Source organism: Myotis myotis, unplaced genomic scaffold (genome assembly GCF_014108235.1).
Source record: "Myotis myotis isolate mMyoMyo1 unplaced genomic scaffold, mMyoMyo1.p scaffold_m19_p_14, whole genome shotgun sequence".
Taxonomy (NCBI): domain Eukaryota; kingdom Metazoa; phylum Chordata; class Mammalia; order Chiroptera; family Vespertilionidae; genus Myotis; species Myotis myotis.
Genome location: NW_023416318.1, coordinates 1,007,048 through 1,034,170, shown reverse-complemented (window position 1 = coordinate 1,034,170; position 27,123 = coordinate 1,007,048). Strand labels below are relative to the sequence as shown.

The 27,123-nt window shown below is 47.7% G+C and overlaps 1 protein-coding gene and 1 pseudogene across 11 annotated transcripts in view; one reads left to right on the top strand and one right to left on the bottom strand.

Annotated features, from left to right (window-relative positions):
- Positions 1–465: 465 nt before the first annotated feature.
- ST3GAL5 (ST3 beta-galactoside alpha-2,3-sialyltransferase 5) overlaps positions 466–27,123 on the bottom strand; it is a 42,823-nt gene continuing 16,165 nt past the window's right edge. For 4 of the 11 annotated variants that reach the window (XM_036333938.1, XM_036333937.1, XM_036333935.1 and 1 more), the window contains exons 2-7: positions 21,415–21,538; positions 19,969–20,080; positions 8,083–8,426; positions 3,819–4,005; positions 2,405–2,563; positions 466–1,708 (exon numbers count right to left, since the gene is read on the bottom strand). In XM_036333938.1, the coding sequence (XP_036189831.1) occupies positions 1,460–1,708; positions 2,405–2,563; positions 3,819–4,005; positions 8,083–8,426; positions 19,969–20,080; positions 21,415–21,538 (1,175 nt within the window). In that variant the 3' untranslated portion in view covers positions 466–1,459. The other 7 variants (XM_036333929.1, XM_036333932.1, XM_036333928.1 and 4 more) reach the window with 7 other exon arrangements.
- LOC118669362 lies at positions 12,482–17,248 on the top strand (annotated as a pseudogene).

Below are 27,123 nucleotides of genomic sequence, written 5' to 3'. Positions count from 1 at the left end.
CACACTAAGACTGGAGCAATTAAGATACAAGAGCTTCACAAGCCTGTCCTCTGGGAAGAAGCCACGACCCACCATCTTTCCGGAAGAGCTTGCAGCTGCCTGAGGCAAAGCCCCTCACAGGAGAAGGCAGCCTCCACCCTCGGCCTCTCACTGCTGGCATCCACAGGGGTGTCCCTCTAGCACAGTGGTTCTCAACCTTCTGGCCCTTTAAATACAGTTCCTCATGTTGTGACCCAAACATAAAATTATTTTTGTTTTTACTTCATAACTGTCATGTTGCTACTGTTATGAATTGTAATGTAAATATCTGATATGCAGGATGGTCTTAGGCGACCCCTGTGAAAGGGTCGTTCGACCGCCAAAGGGGTCGCGACCCACAGGTTGAGAGCCGCTGCTCTAGCAGCATCCAGAAAGGACATTTCCGGTAGACTTAGAGACTTCTAATAAAAAGGCACTCAAATTAACTAGACTGTGAGAACTCGAAAACTTTTATTCTTTTTCCTTCTGACCAGCACACTGCCTGGTACATACTGCCGGGCAGGCATTCAAAAAAAATTTTTTTTTAAATAGGCAATTTATAATACTGGGAGAATGTCATTTTAGTGTTTCAGAAAACGCGTTATTCTTGGAAAGGGCTTGTTCTTTTACGACTCTGGGAAACAGAGGTTTTGTCCTAACTCTTGGAAGCCTCCTGGGAAGGACAGTGTAACACCTTGGGTGGACATGGAAGGGCCGTTAAAAACTCTCAAGAAATTCAAAGTTGTCTAATTGCAGGGAAGACGGGGGCCTCTGCAGCCCAGGGCGATGCGCAGTGCCGTGAGGACACGGGAAATGTCTTGTGACTCTCCCTGACCGGGACCTGCAGACAGCCCCCCTGCTGATCCCCGCAGGTCGCCTGGCGGGAGGCGGACCAGCGGAGGGGCTGTCAACGTCTCCACCCGCCCAGGCCTCACACCGCAGCATGGCCGCCCAGGCCAGAGGGTTAGCTCCTGAGCACGTCCTCCTGACAGGGCCTCTGACCTCGTCCCAGGTGTCGGGGTAACAAGAACCAGAACCAGGTGTGCAGGGCTTTCCTCAAAGGCTGACTCCCCTCTCCTTCCACGGACTACCTGGTATTCCGTGTGCACTACACTTGGGCAGCGTTCTTACAAATTAAATAACGTTCTTAAACTATAGTAAAACATCATTACACCCAGTTCTCTTCAGAAAGTCTTTCCAATTCAATTCCCAAAATTAACTTACAAAATTTTGTGCAAAAACACCAACCTCAAATAAATACGGGGGTGGGGATGAAGGGGGAAGGGGAGGAGTGGGAAGAGCGAAACTGGTTTTCGTCTTTTAAATTAAAAGTTAAAAACACCAGCTGCATCTGCAAGTATTTGTAGGAGAAATGCCCCAGGAAGGCCAAGAAAAGCGGCCCTCCGCGTCCGAGGTGCACTTCCGGTGAGGTGGTCTGTGTTCAGAACTCGCAGTGGATGCCCCCGCTGAGGTCCTTCACCGCGCCCTCCTTGGCCAGCTTCAGCAGCAGCCTGGTCTCCGTCGTCACGTTGTGCATGGTCTGGAAGTTCATGGCGGCCATGCAGAGATTGTCGAAGTAATGCAAAGGCGTTCTGGGCTGGCTGAGGTCATAGCCAAAGCCGGCCACGCTGACTTCATCACACAGGTGTGTGGCTAAGACAACGGCAATGACGCCAATCGTGGGGACGTTCTGGAAAAGAAAAAAGGCCCCACGGGCTGAGCGCAATTCGCTGCTCCCCACGTAGCACGCACGCTGTGCCAAGTAATAGCCGCGGCGATTTTAAACATCCCACGATTTCAGCCTGCTGTTTATTTCACACCCTGTACGACAGCAACTTTGCAGAGTGCCCTCTTGCACTCTGGGACCCCTCAGGGGATGTTGGAGAGCCGGCTGCGGCCCGATCCCTGCAGGCCAACCCAAGGGACCCCACCTGCTGGAGGTACCCAGCTCACTCCGCAGACGCCCTTAGAGCTCAGGTGCCACCCCAGGTGCGGCCGGCCGGGGAGGGACCCCAGGAGGTTGGCTCCAGGGCGTGTCTGGCCCGTCTTGCCCAGTCCCGCCCCACCGGCCACCTTCTACTTAATTTCCTTTCAATGTGCATGAATCCGTGCACCAGGTCACTAGTCTTAAATAAGATCTCAGTGACCTAAGTGCTAATGTGCTGACTGTACTAAAGAGATAAGTCACCAGGGACAACCAATGCACACTGAGGAGCCCTGAGTCGGGGTGCAGAGTGGTGAATACAGGTTCAGCTTCTCATCGTGGCCTAGGTTTCCCCACTGGAAGATGCCTCTGTGTACACAGCCGAGCCTAAGTGAAACATGTACAGAGGTCACCCCTCAAACGCAGACAAGAATCGTTAACTCTCAGTAGAAAAAAAAATACCTTATCTCGGCCCCAGAACCTGGACTGCGGCTCTGAATACTGAAGGATGTCAAAGGCAGTCTCTTTGATAATAACTGGATTCAAAATCCTGAAATGTTTTGGCTGTAATGGGATTTTTTCTGCCACCTGCTTCCAAAAGAAGAGTCGTACCCAAAATGGCTGAGGAAAGAAAACAAGAAGCAATCATTAAGGATACATAATAGTCATCGATCAGTGGAGGGGGGCACGCATCCCCCGATAACCGGGTCGAACCGTGGTCGTGACCCCTGGCGGGCACGCGTTCTGCGGCAAACTCACAGCTGTCTGCAAAGTCACTCTCTCAACTCAAACACCCAACTCCAAAGGACCTGGTGTTCGAAGGTGGCATTGGACAAGGAGAGAAGCCACAGACCCAGCTCTTGTGTGGGGAAGAAACTGCTTAGGGAATGACCAGAGGAGGTACAGCCTTTGTAGGATCAAAAGCCACCATTTTGCCCAGGGAAGACTAAGCAAACAGCACCAATTCAAGGGGTACTAAGTGCTGTGAGTGCCGGCTCTGTCAGGCCCTCACCCAGGGTCCTCTCTCCCTCCACTCACTCCTTTTCCCAGTCCCGTGAAGTCTCTTGGTAACTGACTGAGTCATTTCGTATGAGCTTCATGTCCCAACTAGAACAACTTCTATTCCATAGAAAGCCCGGAAGACCACGATAACCCGCACAGAATCAAGCGCCGGAGATACAAGTCTCCACCACAGGAAGCTTCCGTGAAATGTCTCATAGCCCCGGATGTCCTATAGCTTGTGTGGACCGCTGGTCTGTGCAAGTGAATATGAATGCACTCGCACTCCACGCCAGCTGGCCTCTGAAGTTCATTTCAGCACAATGGGAAGGACTATAGAGTGGTGTGATTGATCACCATAAAGACAAGAAGACCACGACCCAGACCCAGTGAGGCCGTCTCCTCCCACCCGCCCTCTGGAATGCTGGGAATTTACTCCTGTGAATTTGCACCACCCATCAAAGCAGTCTGGGAGAAGCTCATTGAGAATACTCCCCAGAGGTTTTATGTATATTCTTTTCAATATCCCCAATAATGGTTTACATTAACCCAGGTAAACCTAATTTCTAGAAAAAGCCAAAAGCCACATAAGTTCCAGGCTAGTGAATCCATTGGGTCATCAACCTTAGTGATAACCATTTTTGTCCAAAACTTGATATTCCCATTAAGTAACGATCTTGACCTCCACCTGTGAATCGATCCTGTTCTGAAAGCCATTTCCAGCAAGGAGTTCTGAGGGGTTTCCACAGAGGGAGAGGCTATTTAAAACACAACACGGAAGTGAAAGTGCATTCCACCGAGTCTGCTGAAAAGTAAAAGCCTGCATCACAATTAGAGACCCCAAAGACACATCTGGAGGCTGGATTTCCATGCTTACCAGGGTTTCGTTCTTTACCATTGCCTGAAGCCAGTTGAAGTCAACACTCTTAAATAAAACAGCCACAAACAAGTCAGTGGAATAATATTCGAAGTCAGACAGTGGGGCACCCTCTGGATAAGTCATCCTTATAGTAGTTTTATTTCCAACATGCTCTGAATATCCCTCAACAGGTGCACTGTTTAACCTATTAACACAAAGGACAAGATAAAGAGACAAAGCAAGCCATTAGCTACCTTATCACACCACAAAAGAATTCCCTCCTGTGTTCTCTGCACTTTTTTAGGCCTGGGAACGGGTAGTGGTTGGGGCCCGGGTGTCCCTCCCAACAGCCTCCCTGCCCCCACAGGTCCACCCTTTCCAGGTGCCAGATGCATGCAGCCCTCCTTGCCCTGAGAGATGTGCCCTGTGAGGGATGCCCCCAGCTCATCTCTGAATGCCAAGCAATTCGCTCTCGTCCCGCCATTTTCAGGCAATTCAAACATAGTATATTTTGGGCTTTTTCTGGGCACTGATGTTTCCTTGAAAGCCTCCCATTGTGCTCAGATACCAGTGTCTCTTGTCAGAATTTCCAAAAGGTAGAGAGGAAAACCTAGAAACCAGGGCCAGGCAGACACGGCGACAGTTATATATGGACAGGGTTGAACGGGGGTGGGGCCATGGGCCTAGGTGCAGCCTGGTTGTAAAGCAAAGCAAGGATTTGGGACACTAACAACTGTTCGATCAGTGAAGGCTTTGCCAGGGTGGCTGTTTGGGAGAGAAGTCTAAGAATTCTTCCCAAAGCAATACTACTGCTCACGCTGTCATTCAGTTTTGTAGTGTGTTTGGTTTTTGGCCTGTACTACGTCCCCTGCAGCTAACCTTTCTCTTCTATTCCACTTCCTCTTCTAAATCTCAGACACCTACCTCTGGATTATTAAAAGATATTATTAGACAGGACAACAAAATGGAAGACATGAGCCTAGACCAGCTATGTTTTCCTTTTTTTCCCTGGTCCCCCCACCCCCTTCCTTTTCTTTTTTAAAATAAAGGACATTAGGAAAACTGGTGAAATGTGAATCAAGACTGCAGATAAGGTGTGATGTATCAGTGCTAGCTTCCTGATTCTGAATAATGCTCTGTGCTTCTGTAATAGAATGTCCTTGTTCTTGGGAAACACATACTAAAGTATTTAGGGGTAAGGGAGCTAGATGTTTGTAACGAACTCTGAAAGGGTTCGGAGAAGAATAATCGCGTATGTAAAGAGAACATGACATAGCCAATGTGGTGAAGTGTTACCAAAGGGGAATCTGGGAGAAGGGTGAACGGGAGTTCTGTGCACTATTTTTGCAACTTTTCTGTTAAGTTTAGAATCACTTTCAGTCTAAAAGTTACTCCCCAGCCCTGGCTGGTGGGGCTCGATTGGTTGAGTGTCATCCTGGGCTGACTCAATTCCCAGTCAGGGCACATACCTAGGTTGTGAGTTCAACCCCCAGTTGGGGTGTGTGCGGGAGGCAACAGATGGATGTTTCTTTCGTACATAGCTGTCTCTCTTTCCCTCTCCCTTCCTCTCTCTCTAAAATCAATTAAAAAACATTAAAAGTTACTCCCCCAAAGCTTCTCCCTCGTAATTATGCTAAGTCATCCTTTCTCTGGCCCTAAGGCTCAGTGGCCTCCCAGTGCCTATGCAAGAAGTCCACGCTCACCAGGCTGACGCCCGCCATCACCAGGCACCTTCCCAGCCCCCTTCCTGCTCTCCCAGGGCCTCTTCTTCTTCCTCCTGCCCAGTGCGGCTCCTCACCCAGATCCCTCTGCCTGCCCTCCTCCTCCCCGAAGAGCCAGATCCTGCTGCTCTCCTGCTGGAGGCCGCCCCTTCCTCCACATCTCTTCTCCGGTTTCTTACCTCCTCTATCAGCACCCCTGGTTTCTTACCTCCTCCCCCATTTCCCAGTCCTGCACCATTCGATGGGCACAGGGTCCTGTCTGCCTCCCCCAGCGCTGCCTGTTGAAGGCCAGAGTTGAGGTTCTGGAAGCCTCAAAACCCTGCATGTGGAATGCTGGTGCCTGGCGTGGACCCGGGGCCCTGTGGTGCCCTCATCTCTGACACTGGCCAACTGTGGTGGTTTCAGCGAGGACTGGGACGTCTAAAGCACATGACACACACTGTCACATAGACATCAGCCAGCGAAAGGCAGTGACGTGTCTGCCCTCACCCCAGCCTGCACACTCCTGCTGCACACCATCCTGTCTTCTGCTCCCGGGGGCCTACGGGACCCCTTTCGACCTAAAACTTGGTTCTTACCTTTTTCTTCTCTCCCTTAGAACTTACAAATGTCTGGTTCTTGCCTACCACACCTTTTACCCTTGCCCTTTTCTCCTTAGCCCCCACATTCCTGCACATCCCCCCCTGCAATCTGATGCTAATATTTACTGAGCATTTACCATAGGCCTGCCACTATTCTAGGTACTCTAAACCCATTCATGCCTTTGACCTTCACAGTAACCCGCTCAGGGATGTGCCATCACCGCCTCCACTTAGAGACGAGGAAACGAAGGCACAATACAGTCAGGACACTTGCCCGAGACCTCGGCTGCCGGGACAAAGGCAGTGTGTGTACACACTATTGCTTTTAGTTCAAAATATCTGAACGAACCAGAGATTTCTCTCAACGGGTCTATTTTCTTAAGCAGTTCCACTACTGCCTCAGACCCCAGATTAGACATCTTGGTGTCCCCTGCCAGAAAATCCTGTAATTCACTTTTCCAATATACCTCATATTTGATCTTTAAAAAATGTATTTTTTTAATCGATTTCAGAGAGGAAGGGAGAAGGAGAGAGAGATATAGACATCGACGATGAGAAAGAATCACCAACTGGCTGCCTCCTGCATGCCCCCCATGTGCCCTGACTGGGAATCGAACTGTGGCCTCCTGGTTTATAGGTTGACATTCAACTGCTGAGCCAGGCTGCTCGGGCTCTTTGATCTCTAGCCTCTATTTCTTCTTCCTCCATCGCACACCCGGCCCCACACTGCTCGCCCTGATTGCAGCCTCCAAACCCAGGCTGCCGCCCTACTGTCTCCTGCCTTCAGTCAAATCCACATCCTCCTCTCGGTGAGTTTAATTAAGACCCAACTTTCATCATGCTCCCTGTTTTGCACACCCTTAGGACAGAGACAATTCACTGAAGTATATCAAGAGCCTTAAAAACCATTCAAGTATCGTTAACCCAACAATTCTAGGGATTCTTGGAATTATGCCCAAGGAAATAAATCAGAGATGTACATAAAGACACACGCATGAGAATGCGCAAAGCATTTTCACAATCACAAGGAAACTGGAGATGTTCTAAGTGCCCAACAATGGGAGGGTGGCTAAGTAACGTACGATACCTCATTTAAAGGAATAGTAAACGGTCAAGTTAGTTTCCCCAAGACAGAGAATGACCTCAGAAACTATTCATACCATGACGTTAAAAAAGCAAAACACTTCATAAGAATATAAATGCACTCATTAGTATGTATATAGAGCAAAAGTGAAAAAAACACAGCCAATTAGCAGTGGTTGGTTTTTGTGCCATGAGTGGCATTTTCTTCCTTATATTTTTCCTGTATTTTTAAATCTTCAAGAATAAACGTATTTTACTTTTATAATCAGAAAGCATCTTAGCCAGCTACGCCAAGAAGAATCCAGGCTGGCTCCTTACGGCCTGTTGTGTGTTTTCCGCAGCCCAGCCAGCGGCCTGCAGGGCTCACCCACACCAGCTCAGCTCCCAGGCCAGGCACCCCACCCACTCAGCCTCCCGGCCTCCTGGCCTCGCCTGGCACAGTCTTCCTCCTTTGCTGGCTTATCGGAACCTCCCCATCCTCCTAAACCTCACCTCTTCTGAAAAGCGTTTTGTCAAACTGGGGTCAGTACTGCACAGTTTGGAGCATCTAATCACATCATGTTTTTGTTTTGATTTCTTCAACAGTCAACTCCCCCGATGGCAGCGGGGGCGTGCAGGGGGCCAACAGCAGTGAGCCAGCTCTGGAGGAAGGTTGGTCTAAACCAGTGGTTCTCAACCTTCCTAACGCCGCGACCCTTCAATACAGTTCCTCATGTTGTGGTGACCCCAATTTCATTGTTATAAATTGAACATAATTAAAGCATAGTGATTAATCACAAAAACAATATGTAATTATGTATGTGTTTTCCGATGGTCTTAGGCGACCCCTGTGAAAGGGTCGTTCGACCCCCAAAGGGGTCACGACCCACAGGTTGAGAACCGCTGGAACCAACGTACCTTATCACCACGTCAAACTGGTTCAGGGCCGGGCCCAGCTCTAGTCCGTGGAGTATCCCGCCACTTCCGATGACCACGCAACGCCGACAACTCTTTGCTTTCAAGTGTTCAGGAAGGTCGTGCTCAGGCAAGAGTTCCAGGAGGCTCTGCACTTTCCCGGAGAACTGCCGGAATCCGAAAGGGGGGTCGTACTTGTACTCGGCCTCGTTCGCCCGGGGGCCCTTCTTCACGAAGGGCGGCAAGTCCACGCTGTACCGGTGCTCAAACAGCCGCGCCATGGACGTCCTGGCAAACCGGGGCCGGCACTCCTGCTGCAAGACTTGCTGCGCGTATTTCTGAGCTCTCTGGAATGGAATCACACCAACCCGCGCTTACAACGCTGTCAGGCATTAGAAATGTACACCTAGAGGTGACACTGTCGTCTGTAAGGTGTCTGACGTAACTCCCCTTCTGACGGTTGTCTTTTCACACAGAACATCTGCTTTTAAGAGTTAATTTATGCGAGAAACTTGAAGGAAAAACCTGGGAGGGTCACATGACATGAGATAGACTCAACCAGAGTGTTTATTTCATAAAGGATTATTTACTGTTGTAGAGTTTTAAATGTTGGCCCCAGCTGCGTTTTTTCTCAAAGCAGGAAGGACCCTCCATCTCCTACCACCCCCAGCTTAACCTTGTTCAAGTAAATTTGGGGGGCGGGGAGATATACTTTGAGGTGTTTACGATTTCATAAAATCCCGTCACACCTTACCACATGGATGAAGCTTGAAGACAACATGCCCAGTGAAATAAGGACACCTTATACAATGGAATCATGCACAGAAATGCAAATAGTGCATGATTCCATTATATAAGGTGTCTAACATAGTCAAATGTATAAAGTAGAGTGGTGGTTACCTGAGCCTGGGGGGGGGGGGGGGAGGAAACGGGAAGGAGGGTGTGTTTCATGGGTAGTCCCAGCTTTATAGGATCAATCTGTTTCACAACGTGAGTTTCAACTTTGTAAGATGAAAAAGTTCTAGGAGTCTGCTTCACAATGTGAATATACGTCGTGCTTAAAAAATGCCCAAGAAGGTAAATGCTATGTTGCGTGTTTCTTACCACAATTACAATGTTTTCCGTATTTCAGGTTCTAATCTGTTCAGGGTGAGAAACAGGCTTACTTATCAGTTGGGGCAATGAGCTTCACGAGAGCCTGGAAATTACTCTCAGTGTAACCAAGGAATAATGTCATGTCAACACAGAAGTTGCCTTGGTGTCGTATACAATTTTCCCTGTAGATTATCATGTTGCATCGACAAGGAACAGCGATCTAATGCCAAGTACACTAGCCCAGCTGAGCCCACAAGGCCTGGACGAACGTGGTACCACTTTCCATGCCCACGGCCTTCCTCCTGGCTTAGTCTGGCCACATGCTGCCTCAGGATCAGCTGCTTGGCAGAAAGTCCTCCCTCGTCACAGAGCTTTTCGTTCTCAAGTCCACACTCGGCAGCCTCGGCCCTACCTTACCCCTCCCACCACCGAACCACCTTCACATGTGTGTGTGCGTGTGTGCGTGTGTGTAGTCCTATGTTTACTGGAATATTTTTAGGATTAAACATGTCCTTTGAACTATGACCGTACTATTACAAGGATTATTTATTGCTGCATACAGTTTGAAATGTTTGCCCCAGCTATGTTTTTTCTCAAAGCCTTGTTATTTTTATTAGGTTTTTGTATAACATATTTTTGGCATGGCTGGTATTTTTTTTCCTTCGGTTATACTTGGCATACAATATTGTTAGTTTCAGCTATACAACACAGTCATTAGACATTTATATCTTATGAAGCGATCCACCCCAATAAATCTAGTACCCACCTGACACCATACAAAGTTATTACAATACTAGAGGCCCGGTGCACGAAATTCATGCACTGGGCCGGGGGGGGGGGGATGGGGGGGAGGAGGGCTCAGCCTGGCCTGTGCCCTCTCGCAGTCCGGGACCTCGCTCCTGCGTTGAGCGTCTGCACCCTGGTGGTCAGTGCGCATCATAGTGACCTGTCATTCTGCCTTTCTGTTGATTTGCATATTAGGCTTTTATTATATAGGATTATTTATTATGTGCCCTGTGCTGTACTTACATCCCTGTGACTATTTTTATAACTGCTAACTTGTACTTATTAATCCCGCCACCTTTCCACCAGCCCCTGAGACTCCCTCCCATTCAACTGCCAATGTGTTCTTTGTATCCATGAGTTTGTTTCTATTTTGTTTGTTCACTTATTTTTTTAGGTTCCACATGTAAGTGAAATCATATGTTACTTGACTTTGTCTGACTTATTTCATTCAGCATAATACCCTTTAGGGCCATTCATCCTGTCACAGATGGCAAGATTTCATTCTTTTTATGGCTGAGCAATATGCCATTGTATGTACGTACCACATCTTTACCCAGTCATCTATTGATGGACACTTACGTTGCTTCCATTCTTGGTTATTGTAAATAATGCTGCAGTGAACACAGGAGTACATATACCTTTTTGAATTAGTGTTTTGAATTTCTTTGCATAAATACCCAGAAGTAAGATTGCTGGGTCACATGGTAGTTCTATTTTTAATTTTTGAGAAACCACCATACCCGTTTTCCATAGTGGCTGTGCCAATTTACAATCCTACCAAGAGTACACGAGGGTTCCCTTTGCTCCGTATCTTCACCAACACATGTTGTTTGTTGATTTATTGATGAATCATTCCGACAGGTATGAGGCGACATCTCACGGTGGTGTTAATTAGTATTTCCCTGATGGTTGGTGACACTGAGCATCACCTATATGTCCTCTTGGGAGAAATGTCTATTCAGGCCCTCTGCCCATTTTTTCAATTGGGTTGTTTATCTTGTTGGTATTAGATTATATGAGTTCCTTATATCTTTTGTGTAATAATCCTTTACTGGATATATCATTGGTGAATATCTTCTCCCATTTGATAGGTTATCTTTTGGCTTTGTTGATGGTTTCCTTTGCTGTACTAAAACATTTTAGTTTGATGTAGTCCCATGTTTATTTCTTCTTTTGTTTCCCTTGCCCAAGGAGACATATCCAACAAATATTACTAAGAGCAACATCAGAGAGCTTACTGCCTATGTTTTCTTCTAGGATTTTTATGGTTTTAGGTCTAATGTTTAAGTCTTTAATCCAAAATGTGCTTTAACTTTAACAAATTGTTCTTAAAAATCCTTCTCCCTTGCCCTAGTCAGTTTGGCTCAGTGGATAGAGCATCAGCCTGGGGACTGAAGGGTCCTGGGTTCGATTTCCGGTCAGGGCACATGCCTGGGTTGCAGGCTTGATCCCCAGTAGGGGGCATGCAGGAAGCAGCCAATCAATGATTCTCTCTCATCATTGATGGTTTTTTTTTCTCTCTCTCTCCCTCTCCATTCCTATCTGAACTCAATAAAAAAGTATTTTAAAAAAATCCTCCTCCCTGACTTTATATTAATAATCCAAAGGTAACTGCAGTTTAGAGATGTGAGATAATTAAAAAACATCAGTGGCAAATGGTTAGTGTTAAATAAGAATAGGTTCTACTACACTAAGATTTTACTGGACTCCCTGGTAAACTAAACAAGCCAATGAACTATTAAAAACATAATTCTTAACCATCATTACATGATATTGTGATTTAAGATGCATATTTTCGATCCAATACCTGTACATCTTGACTTAGCTTCCTGTATTAGCATCATCTACTTCTTGGCAAACTTGGTAAGATCTTCCTTGGACAATGTTTCCAGCCTTCCCCTCCTCAGAGACCCTGCTGGTCAAGCATTCTCTCCACCTTACATTTCCCTGTCCCAGGGGTGGCTGGTAAAGACCCCCTCCCTGCTCCATTCTTGAACAGATCCCCCATGGTCACCCTCGGCTGTGCATCCCACAGCCTGGCCACCACCACATGGGTACTCTGTCTGCAGCTGCTATCCTATATAATAAAAGGGTAATATGCAAATTGACCCTAATGGCGGAACGACCTGAACGACCGCTGGACCAGTCACTATAAGGCGCACTGACTACCTCTTGGTCCCTTTCCCCGGCCGTCAGGCACTGATCACCCGATAGCGAACGGGAACCGGGGGCTGGCTGCGGGCAGCTGGGGAAGATGGCCCTGATCGCAGGCCAGGCCTAGGGACGGTACCCACACACGAATTTGGTGCACAGGGCCTCTAGTAATAACATATTTGTAGACATGTATCTATCTTATAGCAGAACCCCCACTTTTAAAATATGTTTTTATTGATTTTTAGAGAGAGAGGAAGGGGAGAGAGGGAGAGAGAGGCTCTGGCCCTGGTTCTGACAAGGGAAACTGTTATTCTTGGACCCTCAGATGAGGCTGCAGACACCATGCATGATCACTGGTCACGTCGTGATGCCTGAGACACCAGGCAAGACTGGCGCTAGTATAGGCACTTTGTGGGCTCAAGGTAGCATCACGATAAGGGCAGAGCTGGCATGACCTGGGCGAAGGATTACCTCCCCAACTCCAAAAGCCACAGCCTCCACACACAGAGGGCAGCACAGAGACGCCGGGGGACAGGAGCCTGAACACGAACCGAGAGCTTCATGAACAGTCAGTGGGGAAACCCGAGAGGAACTGGTCCCTCCCAGAGCAGCCCCAGGACTGAGGGCCAGCCCCGACCCCACCTGCTATCCAGCAGGGCCGTAAGGCCCAGCCAGAGGGGGCAGGGCAGCGGGGCTGCGCACACCAGACAAGCTTGTCTCTAGACTCTAGACTCTGGGTCTGAAGGTTAGAAACAGCAATTTTCCGAGGACAAAGGTCTAGTTCCTCACTACAGAATGACACCGTGAGCATCTGGTTTTACAAGCCTCCCAGGACAGAGCGCCACGGGAGACCTAGGGAAGCGGGTGACTGACGTGTGACTGGAAGGAGAGGTGGGTGTTCAGGCTACCTGTGCCCGAAGCTGCTGGGCGGCCACATTTTCTCTCCAGAAGTTTCGTTCGGAAAGAGTGAAATTTCATTCTATTTCCATGTTGGCCGAGTTCCATTGCAGGCTTCAAACTTAATTTTCTAGACCGTGAGCAGAGCACAAGGCTCAGCCTCGCCTTCTGACCGTGACCCCTCCCTGGCCTCGTTCACAGTGGGTGCAATAATCAACCCCTGGCAAATGAATGCTCCCAATGCCACCAGACATGCCGAAAGCAACAGCAATTCTTTTTCTTCTTTTGTTTTAACTCCTTCGAAGACACACAACCAGCTCTGAGAAAGCCCCTAGGGACAATTTCTTCTAACCAGGAACTCTAGCCTCTCTCCTCCTTCTTCCAAGTTTTAAAGCCCTGGAGGGGGAGAACCTCATCTTTCTCGGAGAGAATCGCCTTTCAGAGCTGTGACAGAGAGGAAGGCTTTCCCCTTCTCTGCTGCAGACAGCTCCAAAGGATGCAGAAGGGTCTGGATTGCATGCACCCAGGGTAAGCAGAGAAGGGGTGACTCTCAGAGACACAGGATCTCCCAGGCCCTTCAAACCAAGGCATGGGAATGAGGGCTTCAATTTTTAAGGTAGTCAGGATGCCAATTTTTAAGTTTAACCTGGCTGGATAGCTCAGTTAGAGCACTGTCCTGACACACCAGAGGTGTGTGTTCAATCAGGGCACACACAAGAATCCAATATAATCAAAAGGCAATATGCAAATTGACCGTCACACCCTCACAAGATGGCGGCGCCCAGTGAGGGCGGGGCCGGCTGCTCAGTGCACTGCCACTGGGGCCACAGGTCCTCCTGCACCCGCCACTGATTGAGGCTCAGGCAAGTAGGGCCGGCTGAGGTGCAGGTAACCAGGGCCAGCTGAGGCTTGTGCTGCCGGCAGTGGCAGCAGCAGAGGTGTGATGGGGCATCGCCTTCCCCTGATTGCCAGGTCACCTCCCGCCCCTGAGGGCTCCTGTACTGTGAGAGGGGGCAAGCTGGGCTGAGGGACCCCCACTCCAGTGCATGAATTTTCATGCACCGGGGCCTCTAGTTAACCAATGAATGCCTAAATAAGTGGAACAACAAATCAATGTTTCTCTCTCTCTCCCTTCCTTTCTCTCTCTAAAAGTCAATAAAGTTAACAACAAAAACCATCTTCCAGGATGAACTTGCTGGCTGCCCACAATTAAGAATAAAGAGACACCTGGTTGATACAAATGTCAATGACGATTTGCAATGGAAAACGAGGCTATTTCTTTAAAAAAATCCAAGTATATTGCTTTTTGTTTCATATCCCGCATGTAAGTGAGATCAAACAGCATTTGTCTTTCTCTGTTTGACTTATTTCACTGAGCATGATGCCCTCAAGGCTCATCCACGCTGTTGTAAATGGAGGGGTTTCCTTCTTTCACTTGGCTGAGTAGTATTCCCTTGTCTGTATAAATACCACATCTTTCTCCAATCAAACGTCAGTATGGTGGTTACCAGAGGGGAGGGGTTGAAGAGGAAAGTGCAATTGCCCCTCTCAACCATACTTTCAAAGTGTCCGAGCATTCCTACAGAGACCACTGTTAGCAGCCTTTAAAAAACAAAAACAAAAAGACCACAAGTGGCACACTAAGGGCCATCTCTAAATAGGAAATATAAAGCCCACCACCAACAGAGCCACACACGTCTGTGCTACTGCAGGCCAGGTCCAGTGCAACCAGAACTCGCTCAGCCAACAGGGTCTGCAGGGGCCCCTAACACTGCGAGTTGCTGAATGTCATCAACAGAGCAAACAGCGCCCCACCCTCATGGCTCTGAGACCCTCTTCAGCTGATACACATCCACAGTCGTTCAGATTTGTCCAAACGCGTTGGCATCACTCCACCAGTAGCCTGGAGGCAGGGTTGTCTTTGTGGGGAGCTCTTACTGAACGGCATCTCCCAGCCACTGAGAATACCATGGCCGCACCAGCCAGCTTCCTCCACCATTTCCTTTACTTGGGGCTTCTGTTCTTCGTTTAATGATGCATGACTATAATCCAACTTAGGAGCTGCTTAGAGCGTGGCATTTAAGGCCTTGCACTCTGGACCTATCGCATTTCAGTCTCACCTTCTGCCATTCCCACCCCAAGTCCTCAGCGATTTCCAACTCTGGCTTTCCTCTAATTTGGAAGGCCCTGTGTGGCATCTGCCTTTTGCTCCCTCTGCGTGGGATGAAGCAGGACAAGCTGTGAGGACCACTGTGGCATTTCAACAGGGTCAACAATGCTAAAAAGCTACATTTAAAAAAAGTCTCAATAGAATAAAAGACACCCTCTTTCCACCATGGTTTCAGGGTGGTTTTACTTTTTACTTTATTAAATTTCTGAACTGAGACTTTCACAAACGTGTGAATTATTTAACTGCCCTCCTATGCCTCCCTTTTCCCACAAATTACAGGGGACTTTCCACTGTGTTTATTTCTGTATCATCTGAGTTTTGGGTGTTTTCTTAATTGTAAAAAAATATTTTAGACCTGGATTGATGTGGTGGTCACAGTGGGCTGCCTAGGGGGTTTCCACACCTTCTCTGAGAAACCACAGTTTTGTTCCCCTTTCTCTACACAGGCAGTGGCCTTGGGAGGCTGGCCCTGCCCATCAGGTACCTCCATCCTCCTTGTCAGTGATTGGTCAGGAACCCTCACTGGAGCCAATCAGAGCAGGGCACTGGCAGCTATGAGTCTGTTACTGGTCCAGCAGTAAACATTGACCCCATAAGCCTAGATGGAGGACTCATATTCCATGTTTCAGGGGGAAGATGATGCGGGGGGGGGGGGCGCTTTTTTCTGTCTACTGTCTATTGGTAGACAAGGAGAGTTGGACAGGAGGTATCTGTCCTACTCCTCAAAGGAATTTTAAACTTAATATGCATTCCTGAAATTTCCTGTTATTTAGCTGTGGATTTTCTGTACAATTTGGAATTCAAAGATGAGAAAAAAAGCTGCAGTTTAAGGAATATCTCCTGCCCTAACTGGGTTGGCTCAGTGGATAGAGCGTCAGCCTGCGGACTGAAAGGTCCCAGGTTCGATTCCGTCCAAGGGCACGTACCTTGGTTGCGGGCACATCCCCGGTGGGGGGTGTGCAGGAGGCAGCTGATCGATGTTTCTCTCTCATCGATATTTCTGACTCTCTGTCCCTCTCCTTTCCTCTCTGTGAAAAATCAATAAAATATATTTTTTTAAAAAGGAATATCTCCCCCTCCCTCTGGAGTTTAATATAGATAAGTACATATTAATTAGTGTAAAATGTTAGCACAGAATCCCTCTCTCTCAAGGGCTTATTTGTCGGACAGCAACAGTGAGGAAGACAAATAGTCAAAATACCACAGTGGTGCCCTGGTGAGGTGGCTCAGTTAGTTGATGCATCCTCCCATACACTAAAAGGTTGTGGGTTCGATTCCCAGTCAGGGTACATACCTAGGTTGTGGGTTTGATCCCAGTCAATGTGCATGGGAGGCAACCAATTGATGTTTCTCTTTCTCTCTTTCTCTCTTTCTCTCTCTCTCTCTCTCTCTCTCTCTCTCTCTCTCTCTCTCTCTCTCTGTCAAATCAACAATAATAAAAAAAGAGTGTACATCCACACATTAGATTAGTGGGGCATGCCTGCATGCAGAACGGCAGGTAAGGAGCTTTCCCCACTGAAAATGGCAAAGGGGCAGGTCCCGTGCTCGATGGCTGAGATCATCTCCCAGGCACCTGGTGGCCACCATGGCCAAGCAGGTACTGCTGGGCCAGAGGGGGGGTTGTTCACTGTGAGGGCATCAACATTTCTGACAATTTCTACAGAAACCAGTTGAAGGACGTGGCCCTACCACTTCTGAGCCCCCAGCCACATCTTTCATCAGACCGAGACTGTGTGGGGCCTGCTACTCTGCAAGACCAAGCAGGCCAGGCCAGCCCGGAGAGCCTCAAAGTGTTTGATGGGATCCCGCCTCCTACAAGTAAAAGCGAAAGGTGGTTCCCGCTGCCCTCAATGTTGTGCTTCTGAATCCCACACAGAAGGCTGCCTGCCTAGGGCACCTGGCTCATGAGGCTGGCGGTAACAGCCACGCGGGAGAAGAGGAAGAAGGCCAAGACCCATTACCAGGAGGAAAAGCAGCTCATGAGGCTACAGAAACGGGCCCAAAAGAATGTGAAGGAGAACTGACAAATACACAAACGTCCTCGAGACCCATGGACTCCTGGTCTGAGCCCCGTTAAAAAAAAAAAAAAAAAAAAAAGTTGGGCAAGGAGACATCAATCTGGGGCAATGGGTGAGAGCACAGAGTCCCAAAGGGCAATCTTAGGTCATGATTCCTTTTCCTGAAATCCCAGAAACTATATATTTTCGTAAACACCATTTCTGTTCTCAAATTACTTGTACTTTAGATGGGACAACGAAATGCTTGCATAAATTATTACAATACCAGGTGGAGAGTGGCAAGTTTCAGAGGAACTTCAAGCACCGCTGAAGTCCAGCGGGGAAGTCACGGAGCTGGGGACGAGTGGTGCCATGCACCTGCACTCAGGCCAGGGAAAGCCCCAAGTCCCGACACCAGCCCACACGCTGCAGCCAGGTACTGGCCCAATGTCGAGAACCACAGGGTCTCAGGGCTAGAAAGAACCTAAAAGGCCCCTGAGCCACCGCTGTCTGATGCCTGAATTCTACCTACTGAACAACAGTCATCCTGGCTTTGCTGAAAGACCTCCAGGGGTTGCCACAAAGGTGGCCCGTTCATTCCACCTTTGGACGCCTGGGACTGTCAGCCCCTTCTTTCAGCTTGACTGCCATCGCCTGGTCTGCATCTCTGACACCGAGGCCACCCAGGCGGGGCGACCTTCCCTGGCCCAGGACTCTGGCTGCTGACAGTAGCTGCTATGCGGCCTGTACCAGGTCTTCTCTCCTACAGGTCCCCATTCCTTCCGAGGTTCCTCAGGGACATGGTCCTGAGTCTCTCCTCTGGTCATTCGCAGAAGTTATTATGATTCCTGGAGGGAACCTTAGAGAGTGACGGCCATAATGTTCAGAGCACTTATCTGAAGCAGACCTTTCCGCTCTATCACTGTAACCTACGGGAAACGGCTGTAGGCAGCCACGGCACAGGCCAATGCAGATGGTGTTGGCTTGGCACTAAAACCACCAAGTTGATTTTCACCCCAGGTGTCCCTATACCACATGCATCTTCCCCATCTTGAACTTCTGAAATGGTGTGCCTGACCCTTGCACAAGAGAGCTCACCTTTCTCAGTTAATCCTTGCTCAAGAGCCATTCCCTCTGCAGCTGGTCAGCAGTGTGCAGGAGGCACAGAGGATGTGGAGAGTGCAGCAAAGAAACAACGGGGAGAGCTCACAGATACGAGCATTTAGGCCTTTCCCAGGGGACAGAAAGAGACCGGACGTCTAAAAACTATCCAAGAGAGCTGTGAAGGGCCTTGGGGTGGAAAGGGACTCGGGGATGTCCGCAAGGCCAGCCGGATCGGAAGGAGAGGGAAGGCCCGAGCAGTGGCTACTGGACACATCCTACTCCAGCGAAGCACACGGGCTAATGTTGATGAAATGCTGAGTCAGCGAACGTCAGAGGGCGGAAGCAGGGAAGACAGGAAGGCTCCGTGATCAGTAAGACCCCTGAGACACAAGTGTCTGCATAGGCCAAGCTGTGCGTTTAACTACTCTCTCCCCATTTACTTCGGTGTCTATACCACCAAAAGCTTGAGGCACTTAGGATAGACAGATTAAATCAGACCATGTGAAGAAAAATCAGGATTAGAAAAGGAGCATTGTGGGTATTATCTAACTCAACTTGGATGACTACCTGCTACACAGATGCTGTTATTCACACTGCATAGCTAAGAACACTGGTGTCTCAAAACAATGAAGTAACTTGCCCAAGGTGACCTTGTTACTGACATTTACATTTGATTCTAGGTCAGGAACTTCAGCTCTCTCCTCTCTGCATCGCACTGTCTATCTCTTCTGGTTTCTTCTCCGTGGACTCCCTACCCAGGCAGAGAGCAGGGTCACCAGGAGCTCAGACTCTGAAATGACACTGCTGGGTCCAAGCCCCGACTCCACCCTTACTCGCCATGGTGACCTTGCCCGGGTGACAGTCTCCTGTCCTCCACTCCCCAGCTGTGAGATGGGATTAATAACAGACCCTCCATCCCAGGACTGTTCAGAGGGTTAACTGAGTTTACGCTACTAAAGCACTTTTAGAACAGTTATTACACAGTACACACTAAACTAGATGTGTTAACTAAACTAGATGTGAACCTGGGCAAGCAGCTTAACCTCCCAGGCCTCCTGTGTAAAATGGGGAGAATACAGGGAAATCTCCCAGTCACGATAACTAAATACCACATGAAAAGCACCTATACATGCTTGGTTATCATGACGCTACCTTAGTTAAAATCACCTCTTTCATCCAAGGCTGGACGTTGCTGGATAATTTAAGCACTCAAATAATCAGTGAAATAAGCATTTAATGGCTCAACAGACTTAGAAAAATAAAAATAAATTTAAGAAAAAAATCCTGAAATACAATGTGAAATCATTAAAAAGATGAAATGCAGGAATGACAGATGACACTAAAGTAAATTCTTCCCATTCTGTTTTAAGAACACGCACACTGACAGCACTGTGGCATGTTAACCACATGACAGGTGGTTAACCACATGACAGGTCCTGGAGTTCGGTGAGTGGAATTCCCCCGACCCCGTGACCTCAGTAACGGAAGAATGCTGTGGGCTAGGGGGCAGAGTCCGTTGTATTTTAGGGTGGGTTGTCCCTGATTCTGGCTTTAGAGTGCTAAGTGTTTTCCCCTCTATTTATAGTTTTAATGAACATTTACTTACTATACTTTAGAGATGATTTTACTGTTTAAATGTATGTTTGGAAATGTTTTAATTTAAAGCACACCAGTGGGATATCTCACCTTGACGCGGTCAGGATCCACATAATGCACTTTTTTAATATCACATTCTTCAGTAGTATAATTTAACTTGAGGATATAAAGGATCCACACTCCGAACACAAGAAGTATACACCTAGAAAAAAAAAATCAATTAGTTATAATGATGCGGTCGCGTGACAATCAGGAGTGATCATGGGAAACAAGTGAAAACCTAACCCAAATTCAGTCTGTCTGCTATGCAGTACTGTCTTTACAGTTGACCTCAGGGTGATCCCTTAAGGCACCACTTATTCCCTGAGAAGATAAATTAATCATTTATCTGGACTTTGTTAAGTCCAGGTTACTGAACTTAACAAAACAAAATAAAATCAAGTAATAGATTTTTTATTTTTATTAACAGTGAGGTTCTGGGTAGGTCTCTCTTTCTCTCTCTAATCTATTTTTTTATTGATTTCAGAGAGGAAGGGAGAGAGATAGAAACATCAATGATGAGAGAGAACCATTGATGGGCTGCCTCATGCATGCCCCCTACTGGGGATAGAGCCTGCAACCGGGGTATGTGCCATGACCTCCTGGTTCATAGTTTGATGCTCAACCACTGAGCCACGCCAGCCAGGCTTGATGGTTTGTTTGATTTTTAACGGAAGGGGAAAAGGGTGTTAAAAGCAGGCCCAGTGTCTACAACCCTGACCCCCCCGTCCTGTAACTCCTGGTCATGAGTCTGTCTTGCCCACACTGTGAGGAGCATGGGATGCAGGTCTTGTCTATTCTATTTGCTGCCATGTGGCCTGCACCCAACACAGTGCCAGGCATGTGTAAGCCTCAATAAATATTGGTTAATGACTAAAGGGAGATAGATGGAAAGTGATACAAGTATTTATGGATATACATTTCCTTTTCTCACCTTTTTAAATCTATACCTTCTAAATTAGAAAAGTGAAATGTGAAAGTAGATTTCAGAGCTCTGTTTCTGTATTTAGACATGAAAAAGGGGTAATTTTCAACGTGGTTCAGCTGGTACTATATAAAACTAACAAGTTCTTCCTTTAACAATTCTAACACTTATTAGGATGTAAAAGTGACCTGGCTGAGACACCTGTCATCCTTTTTAGCTTTCAATATTTAATGATATTCAAATGCCTTTAGGGGCCTTTAATTAATCATATTTTAGATTAACTTAAATAGCTAAGGGACAAAGCCCTCTTTTGTTATATAACGGCAGGAAGAGCCGTGCGCTGTCAGAGCTGCCCTTGTGGGCATCCGAGCTCAGGTGCAGAGCCTGAGGGCCCCTGGCTGGGCACTGCCCTCTTACCAAGTGCAGTTTGCTGCACGAACCCAGGGCACCTGCATGGACGTGCCTTTACATGATCCTTTGACCAAGTGTGATCAAGAATAAGAGTCGTCGTTCCCAATTCTACACAGTTGACCCACATTGGGGGATCTTTTGGCCCAAGGGCTCACACTTACTTGAAAATGTCTTTTAACAACAAGCTGGGTCTTCGCATCTTGTTCTGAGCTCGGGTGTACCATTGCAGGGAGGGTCTTGAGCAATCGCTTCTCGGTTTCACACAGTGATACTCGCTTGGCATTGCTGTGAAGAGGGGGGAAGAGAGCAGGAGGAGGAAAAAGAGGGACCATTTAGGTGAATGATATTTTTAAAGAGCCTTTATGTGGACTACTACTCAGTCATAAAAGGCGTGAACTACTGATTCATGCAACAACTTGGATGAATCTGGAAAGAATTATGCTGAGCCAAAGACTTAAGAGGTTACATATTGTATGATTACATTTATAGAACATTCTTGAAATGACAAAATTATAGAAATGGAGAACAGATTAGTGGTTGTCCCAGGAGTTATGTAAGGAATGGTGGGTATGGCTACAAAAAAGCAACAAGAAGGAACCTTGTGGTGATGAAAATGTTCTGTAACTTGCCTGTATCTTCGTCAGTATCCCAGTTGTGATATGTACTATGGTTTTGCAAGATGCTACCATTGGGGGAAACTGAGTAAAGATTACACGGGACCTAAAAAAAAAAAAAAAAAAAAGACCTAGCCAGTTTGGCTACATGGATAGAGCATTGATCTCCAAACCAAAGGGTCCGGGGTTCGATTCCTGTCAAGGGCACATACCTTGGTTGCAGGCTCCTCCCTGGCCCGGGCCCTAATTGGGGTTCATGCAGAAGGCAACCAATTGATGTGTTTATCTCACATCGATGTTTCCCTCTGTCTTTCCCTCTCTCTTCCACTCTCCCTAAAAATTAATGGAAAAATATCCTCAAGTGAGGATTAACCAAAAAAAAAAAAAAAAAAGATTACACAGGATCTCATTGTATTATTTCTTACAATTGCATTTGCATCTACAATTATCCCAAAATAAAAAGTCTAGATTTTTAAACGAGTCTTTACCTTTTAGAGATACATGTGGAAATATCTATAATAATAAAAGCATAGTATGCTAAGTAGACCGGACAGTCGGACGACCTTCCGGACACAGCCAAGGCTGCGAGGGTCGAGGGCAGCCACCTCGGCTGTGAGGGCTGAGCCCCTTGCACAAATTTCGTGTATTGGGCCTCTAGTTTATAGATAAAAGAATAGAAATGAGATTTGCTTTAAAAAAGTCAGGAAGGGAGTAAGCATGTGGTGGGAAACAAATGACACAAGACTAGCCATACACTGATAACTGTTGAGGCTGGGTGATGCGTGCAGGGCTCATATAAATCTCAATACTCTCATACTTTTTTTAAAATCCTCACCAGAGGACTTTTCCCCTATTGATCTTTAGAGAGAGAGTGGAAGGGAGGGAGAAGGGGGAGAGAGAAACATCAATGTGAGAGAGACACATAGACTGTTTGCCAGCTGCAGGCACCCCAACGGAGGTACATGCCCTTGATCAGGAATCAAACTGCAACCCTTCAGTCAGTGGGCCAACGCCCTAACCACTGAGAAACCACCTAGAGCTCTTATACTTAAAAAAATTTGTTTTCATCTTTTTAGAGGGGAAGGAGGAAGGGAAGAGGGAGGGCGAGGGGGAGGGGAAAGGAGAGGGGGAAGGGGAGAAAGAGGGAGAGGGAGCGGGTTAGTAGAGCAACAAGAGAGAAGGGGCCTGGGTCCCTGGACAATCCCAACGGCAGAGCTGCCATTCCACCTTGGACTGCCTGCCTCTGGACTGTTACATGATGGAGAAATAAACTTCTGTCTTGTTTAAGCAGTTAGTTAAATGCAGTGTCCAGATCTTAACTAATATAGGCACCTATTGCTATAATAAATTTATACATCAATTTAAGAAATGTCTTTACTATACTTAGTCCCTCAGCCAGGAGGAAGCTCTATCTCATTATTCACTTCATTTTCCCCATTAGCGTTGTACCATTTTGTTTGGGGGGGGGGATATATCAAACTGACATTCAAGTATTTAATTTTTTTGTTAGTATAAACAACCTCTCCCTCAACACCAATTCTGTGTAGCACTAGAGTGTAAGAGTTTTCACAGATATGTATGCTTCTACTTGAGCAGTTTCAGAAAAATGGTGCCAAGGACTTCACTAGGAAACCCTTGCTGAAGAATCTACCGAATTCTTAAATGGGCAGTTAGAACAACTGAGGCCCTGGAAGGTTTTCAAACACGGCTACGTTGTGGTTACTGACATACAGGGTCAGCCAAGTGGACCTCCAGGCAACGAGGCTGACAATGGTTCCAGAAAAAACCCGTCTCCACTTCTGCCTGTGGTGGTGCTCTTGGCTCTCTACTCTGCCCCTCGGGCTGTACACCCGTAAATGACATTTCCCAGATCCTCTCTGGCCAGCTGGCTGCTGCTAAGCTGTGAGGTGGGACAGACATCCTGGAGGAAGAGTGGTAGACAAGAGGAAAGAAGCAGCCTCTCCACCCCCGATTTTGGTGGCGCTCCTGATGGGGCAGCCACAGTCGCGGGCGCCGGAGGCTGAACACGTGGCTCCAGCAGGGGTGGTGGGCGCCTGGCTTCCTCGGCTTCTACTTGACGCAAGTCAAGGCCTGTCCGGGAGCTCTTTGATAAATGCGCGCGTCGGCCCAGGGTGGCAGCAGCTTTTCGATCGGGGCTCACACTTCCTTCTCACGTTGGCGGCTGTAGGCCTGCCCGTGTCTTTGTAATCAACTCCCCGCATGAGCGCCCTCTCTGCCTTAAGTGTCTGTGTGGTTTCTGGTTTCCTGCTGGACATGACGGGGACATCAGGTGATCCTCTTCTGCACTTTCAGGAAGTGACTCGAGCAAGGAAAGGAGGGGCTCTCGGGGTGACAGGAGGGTCTACAGTCCTGAACACCCTCTTCTTCTCACCATCACTGCCACATAACATGCTCACACAAAATGCATTTAGATGCTGGGGGGGGGGGGAAGTTGTGGGTTTGGGGGTTTGTTTTCCTGATCACACTGGAGAGGATCTCAGGCGAGTGCAGCATCTATAGCCTGACCCCTGGGCTCGGCTCCTCCACCGACCAGCCGGGAAGCGCTAACTCTGGCAGCTCAGTTTCCTCATCTGAGAAATGGGTGTAACATTATCTACCTCAGAGGATTTACTATGGGGAAACAGTAAATTGGTGGCACAGAACCAGTGCTACCTAAGTGGTGGCTGTTGCTATTATCATTGTATGGAAAGGCAAGTTATGGGCAGCGCCCAGCTCTGTTTTTGACAACGCATCTGACAGGGCTTGAAGGCACTTGCCGTCCTGCAGCTACTCTCAGTGCTAGCCACAGGCGTGGCTCTAGCCCTGTGGCAGAGTCCTCTCTCCAGTCGGTCCATTTCCTTTCCTGGATATCTCTGGAGCAGCAGCATCCTCTGCAAGCCGCTCATGCCCTCAGCCTAGGTCAGGTCTCGGTCAGTAGCCTCTCTACCTGCTAACCCCTTGGTAAACATTTGGCTTCCGTCACCGCCTCTTCTCCCCAATGTCAACGCTGACGGCCTGAGTCTTGTCTTCCTTCATGCAGTCTGCACACCACGCCTGGGATGCCTGGGACACACTTCCTTCACGACCTACAATCTCCGACTCCCACATGCACATCTTATGACTACAGGGTCCCGGTTTCCATGCTCAGCACAATGTTCTCTTTGTCCCACACTATTCACTAAAGATTTAATCATTTGCCTTTCACGCTCCTCCTCCAGGGAGTGCACCCCCAAATCCATATCTCTATGCAGAGCCCTCACCCCAGCTCAGACCTGTGTATCTATCGCCCTGCCTACTATCTTCATCTCAGATGCTATTACCAGCCAGCACCTGGCATCTTCCTCTATCCCTCGCTCCACCTTCCCCTCAGCCATCCAAGCCGAAAAACTGCAGGCTAACCCCAGCCTTCCCTCTTTCATCCCCAGCCCCAGTTAACCCCCAGGGCCTCTCAATCATACCTTCTTGAACTCCCCATGCCCACTGACATTCCCCTAGTGGAGGTCACGTACCTCGCTCCCCATCTCAATGTTGTCCCCTCAAAGCTGTCTTTCTGAAATATATTATCCGGTTGGTAGTTTCCAGCTCATCTCAGGTCCTAGGACTCCTGGTGACAAACTTGTCTGTCACACTCTAGCCACAAAGTACTGTTGGAATCCTGCACGTGCCCGAGTATGGCCTCAGTGCCTTTGCACATGATCTGCAACCCCAGTGGGCATCCCTGCAACAATCTGCCTGGTGAACTTCTTTTCTTCCTTAAACACTCTCCTCTGTGAAGTCCATTTTTCAAGACCACAGCTGTCGCCAGGCAGTCGCTATCTGTGCACCACAGTGAACTGGATTTTCTGTTAACGTTTTAGGTCTCCTCTATCTTTTCACCAGCACCTGGTGGCTGAGCTGCCGGGCCAGAACGTTGTTCGTCTTTGGATCTCCAATGTCTAGGACAGGGTGTGGCACATATCAGACCCTTAGGAAACATCCCACATTGAATGGAATGTGTATTGCACGCCTATGGCCTGACATCAGATTGGATAACCCCCCCACCCCCAGTCCCCAAAGTGTATTTTCTCAATTATATTTAAGATTACAACTGAAATTGAATGTTAAGGGAAATTATAATAGCAAAGAATAAAGCATGTGCTCTACTGAAACATCTAAAATACCCAGCAAGAAAGTAAAGTATGGTACAAACCATATGGAATATGTCGTAGTCCCTAAAGCCTGGCTGCACCAAGCTAGCGTCTCAGGAATCATACATTTGAGCCTCCGCCACTCAGACTGCCAGGCTGAGAGCCTCCACACCATTGCTTCACTAACCATCTTTATGCAGAAGAGACCTGGGGTTCAGGACTACATATTCCCACTTGCACATAAAAATGTAACCGATTCTTCTTAGATGCTTGCATGCCTGAAGAAGACACAATTCTTATCAAGACCCTGATGAAGAACGGTAAGGGCAAGGCCCCGGCTTCCAGTCCAGGTGCAGCACTAGCACTAACATTTTCAAAATTAAGAATTAACTATTCAAGGCCCAACCGGCGTGGCTCAGTGGTTGATTATCAACCTATGAACCAGGAGGTTCGATTCTGGTCAGAGTACATGCCTGGGTTGTGGGCTTAATTCCCAGTGTGGGGGAGGGGTGTGCAGGAGGCAGCCAATCAATGATTCTCATCACTGACATTTCTATTTTTCTCTCCCTCTCCCTTTCTCTCTGAAATCAATAATATATTTGAACACACAAAAAAAGAATTAACCATTCCAGGCAAGAGTAGACACTACAAAGTAGTTCATGATGAATTGCCAAATTTACTGTACACATCCTTACTAGTGTGTAGGCAGGCATTACATTTGGGGGGAGGAATAAGCCTACACATGATATCACTAAGCCTTAAAAACAATTACTTCATTGGCTTGCTAGCTGCATTTAACCTGCCAAAGGCCACACATGACTAAGGAGCTGAGAATTCCAACCCACAGCCATCCACCTCCAAGGCCACGCCCTTCCACCTGTGGGTGCTTAGGAAAGGTAGGTCTTAGAACAGGTGGATATACATATATGTGAAGGGTTTTTTTGGTTTGTTTTGCTTTTAATAATGAAGGCATGCCAAGGTACAGATCATTAGAAACAAAAATGTGAAGCTGAAAAACAGTGACTGGGTAACTCTTTGTTGTAGGCCAGTGATGGCGAACCTTTTGAGCTCGGCGTGTCAGCATTTTGAAAAACCCTAACTTAACTCTGGTGCCGTGTCACATATAGAA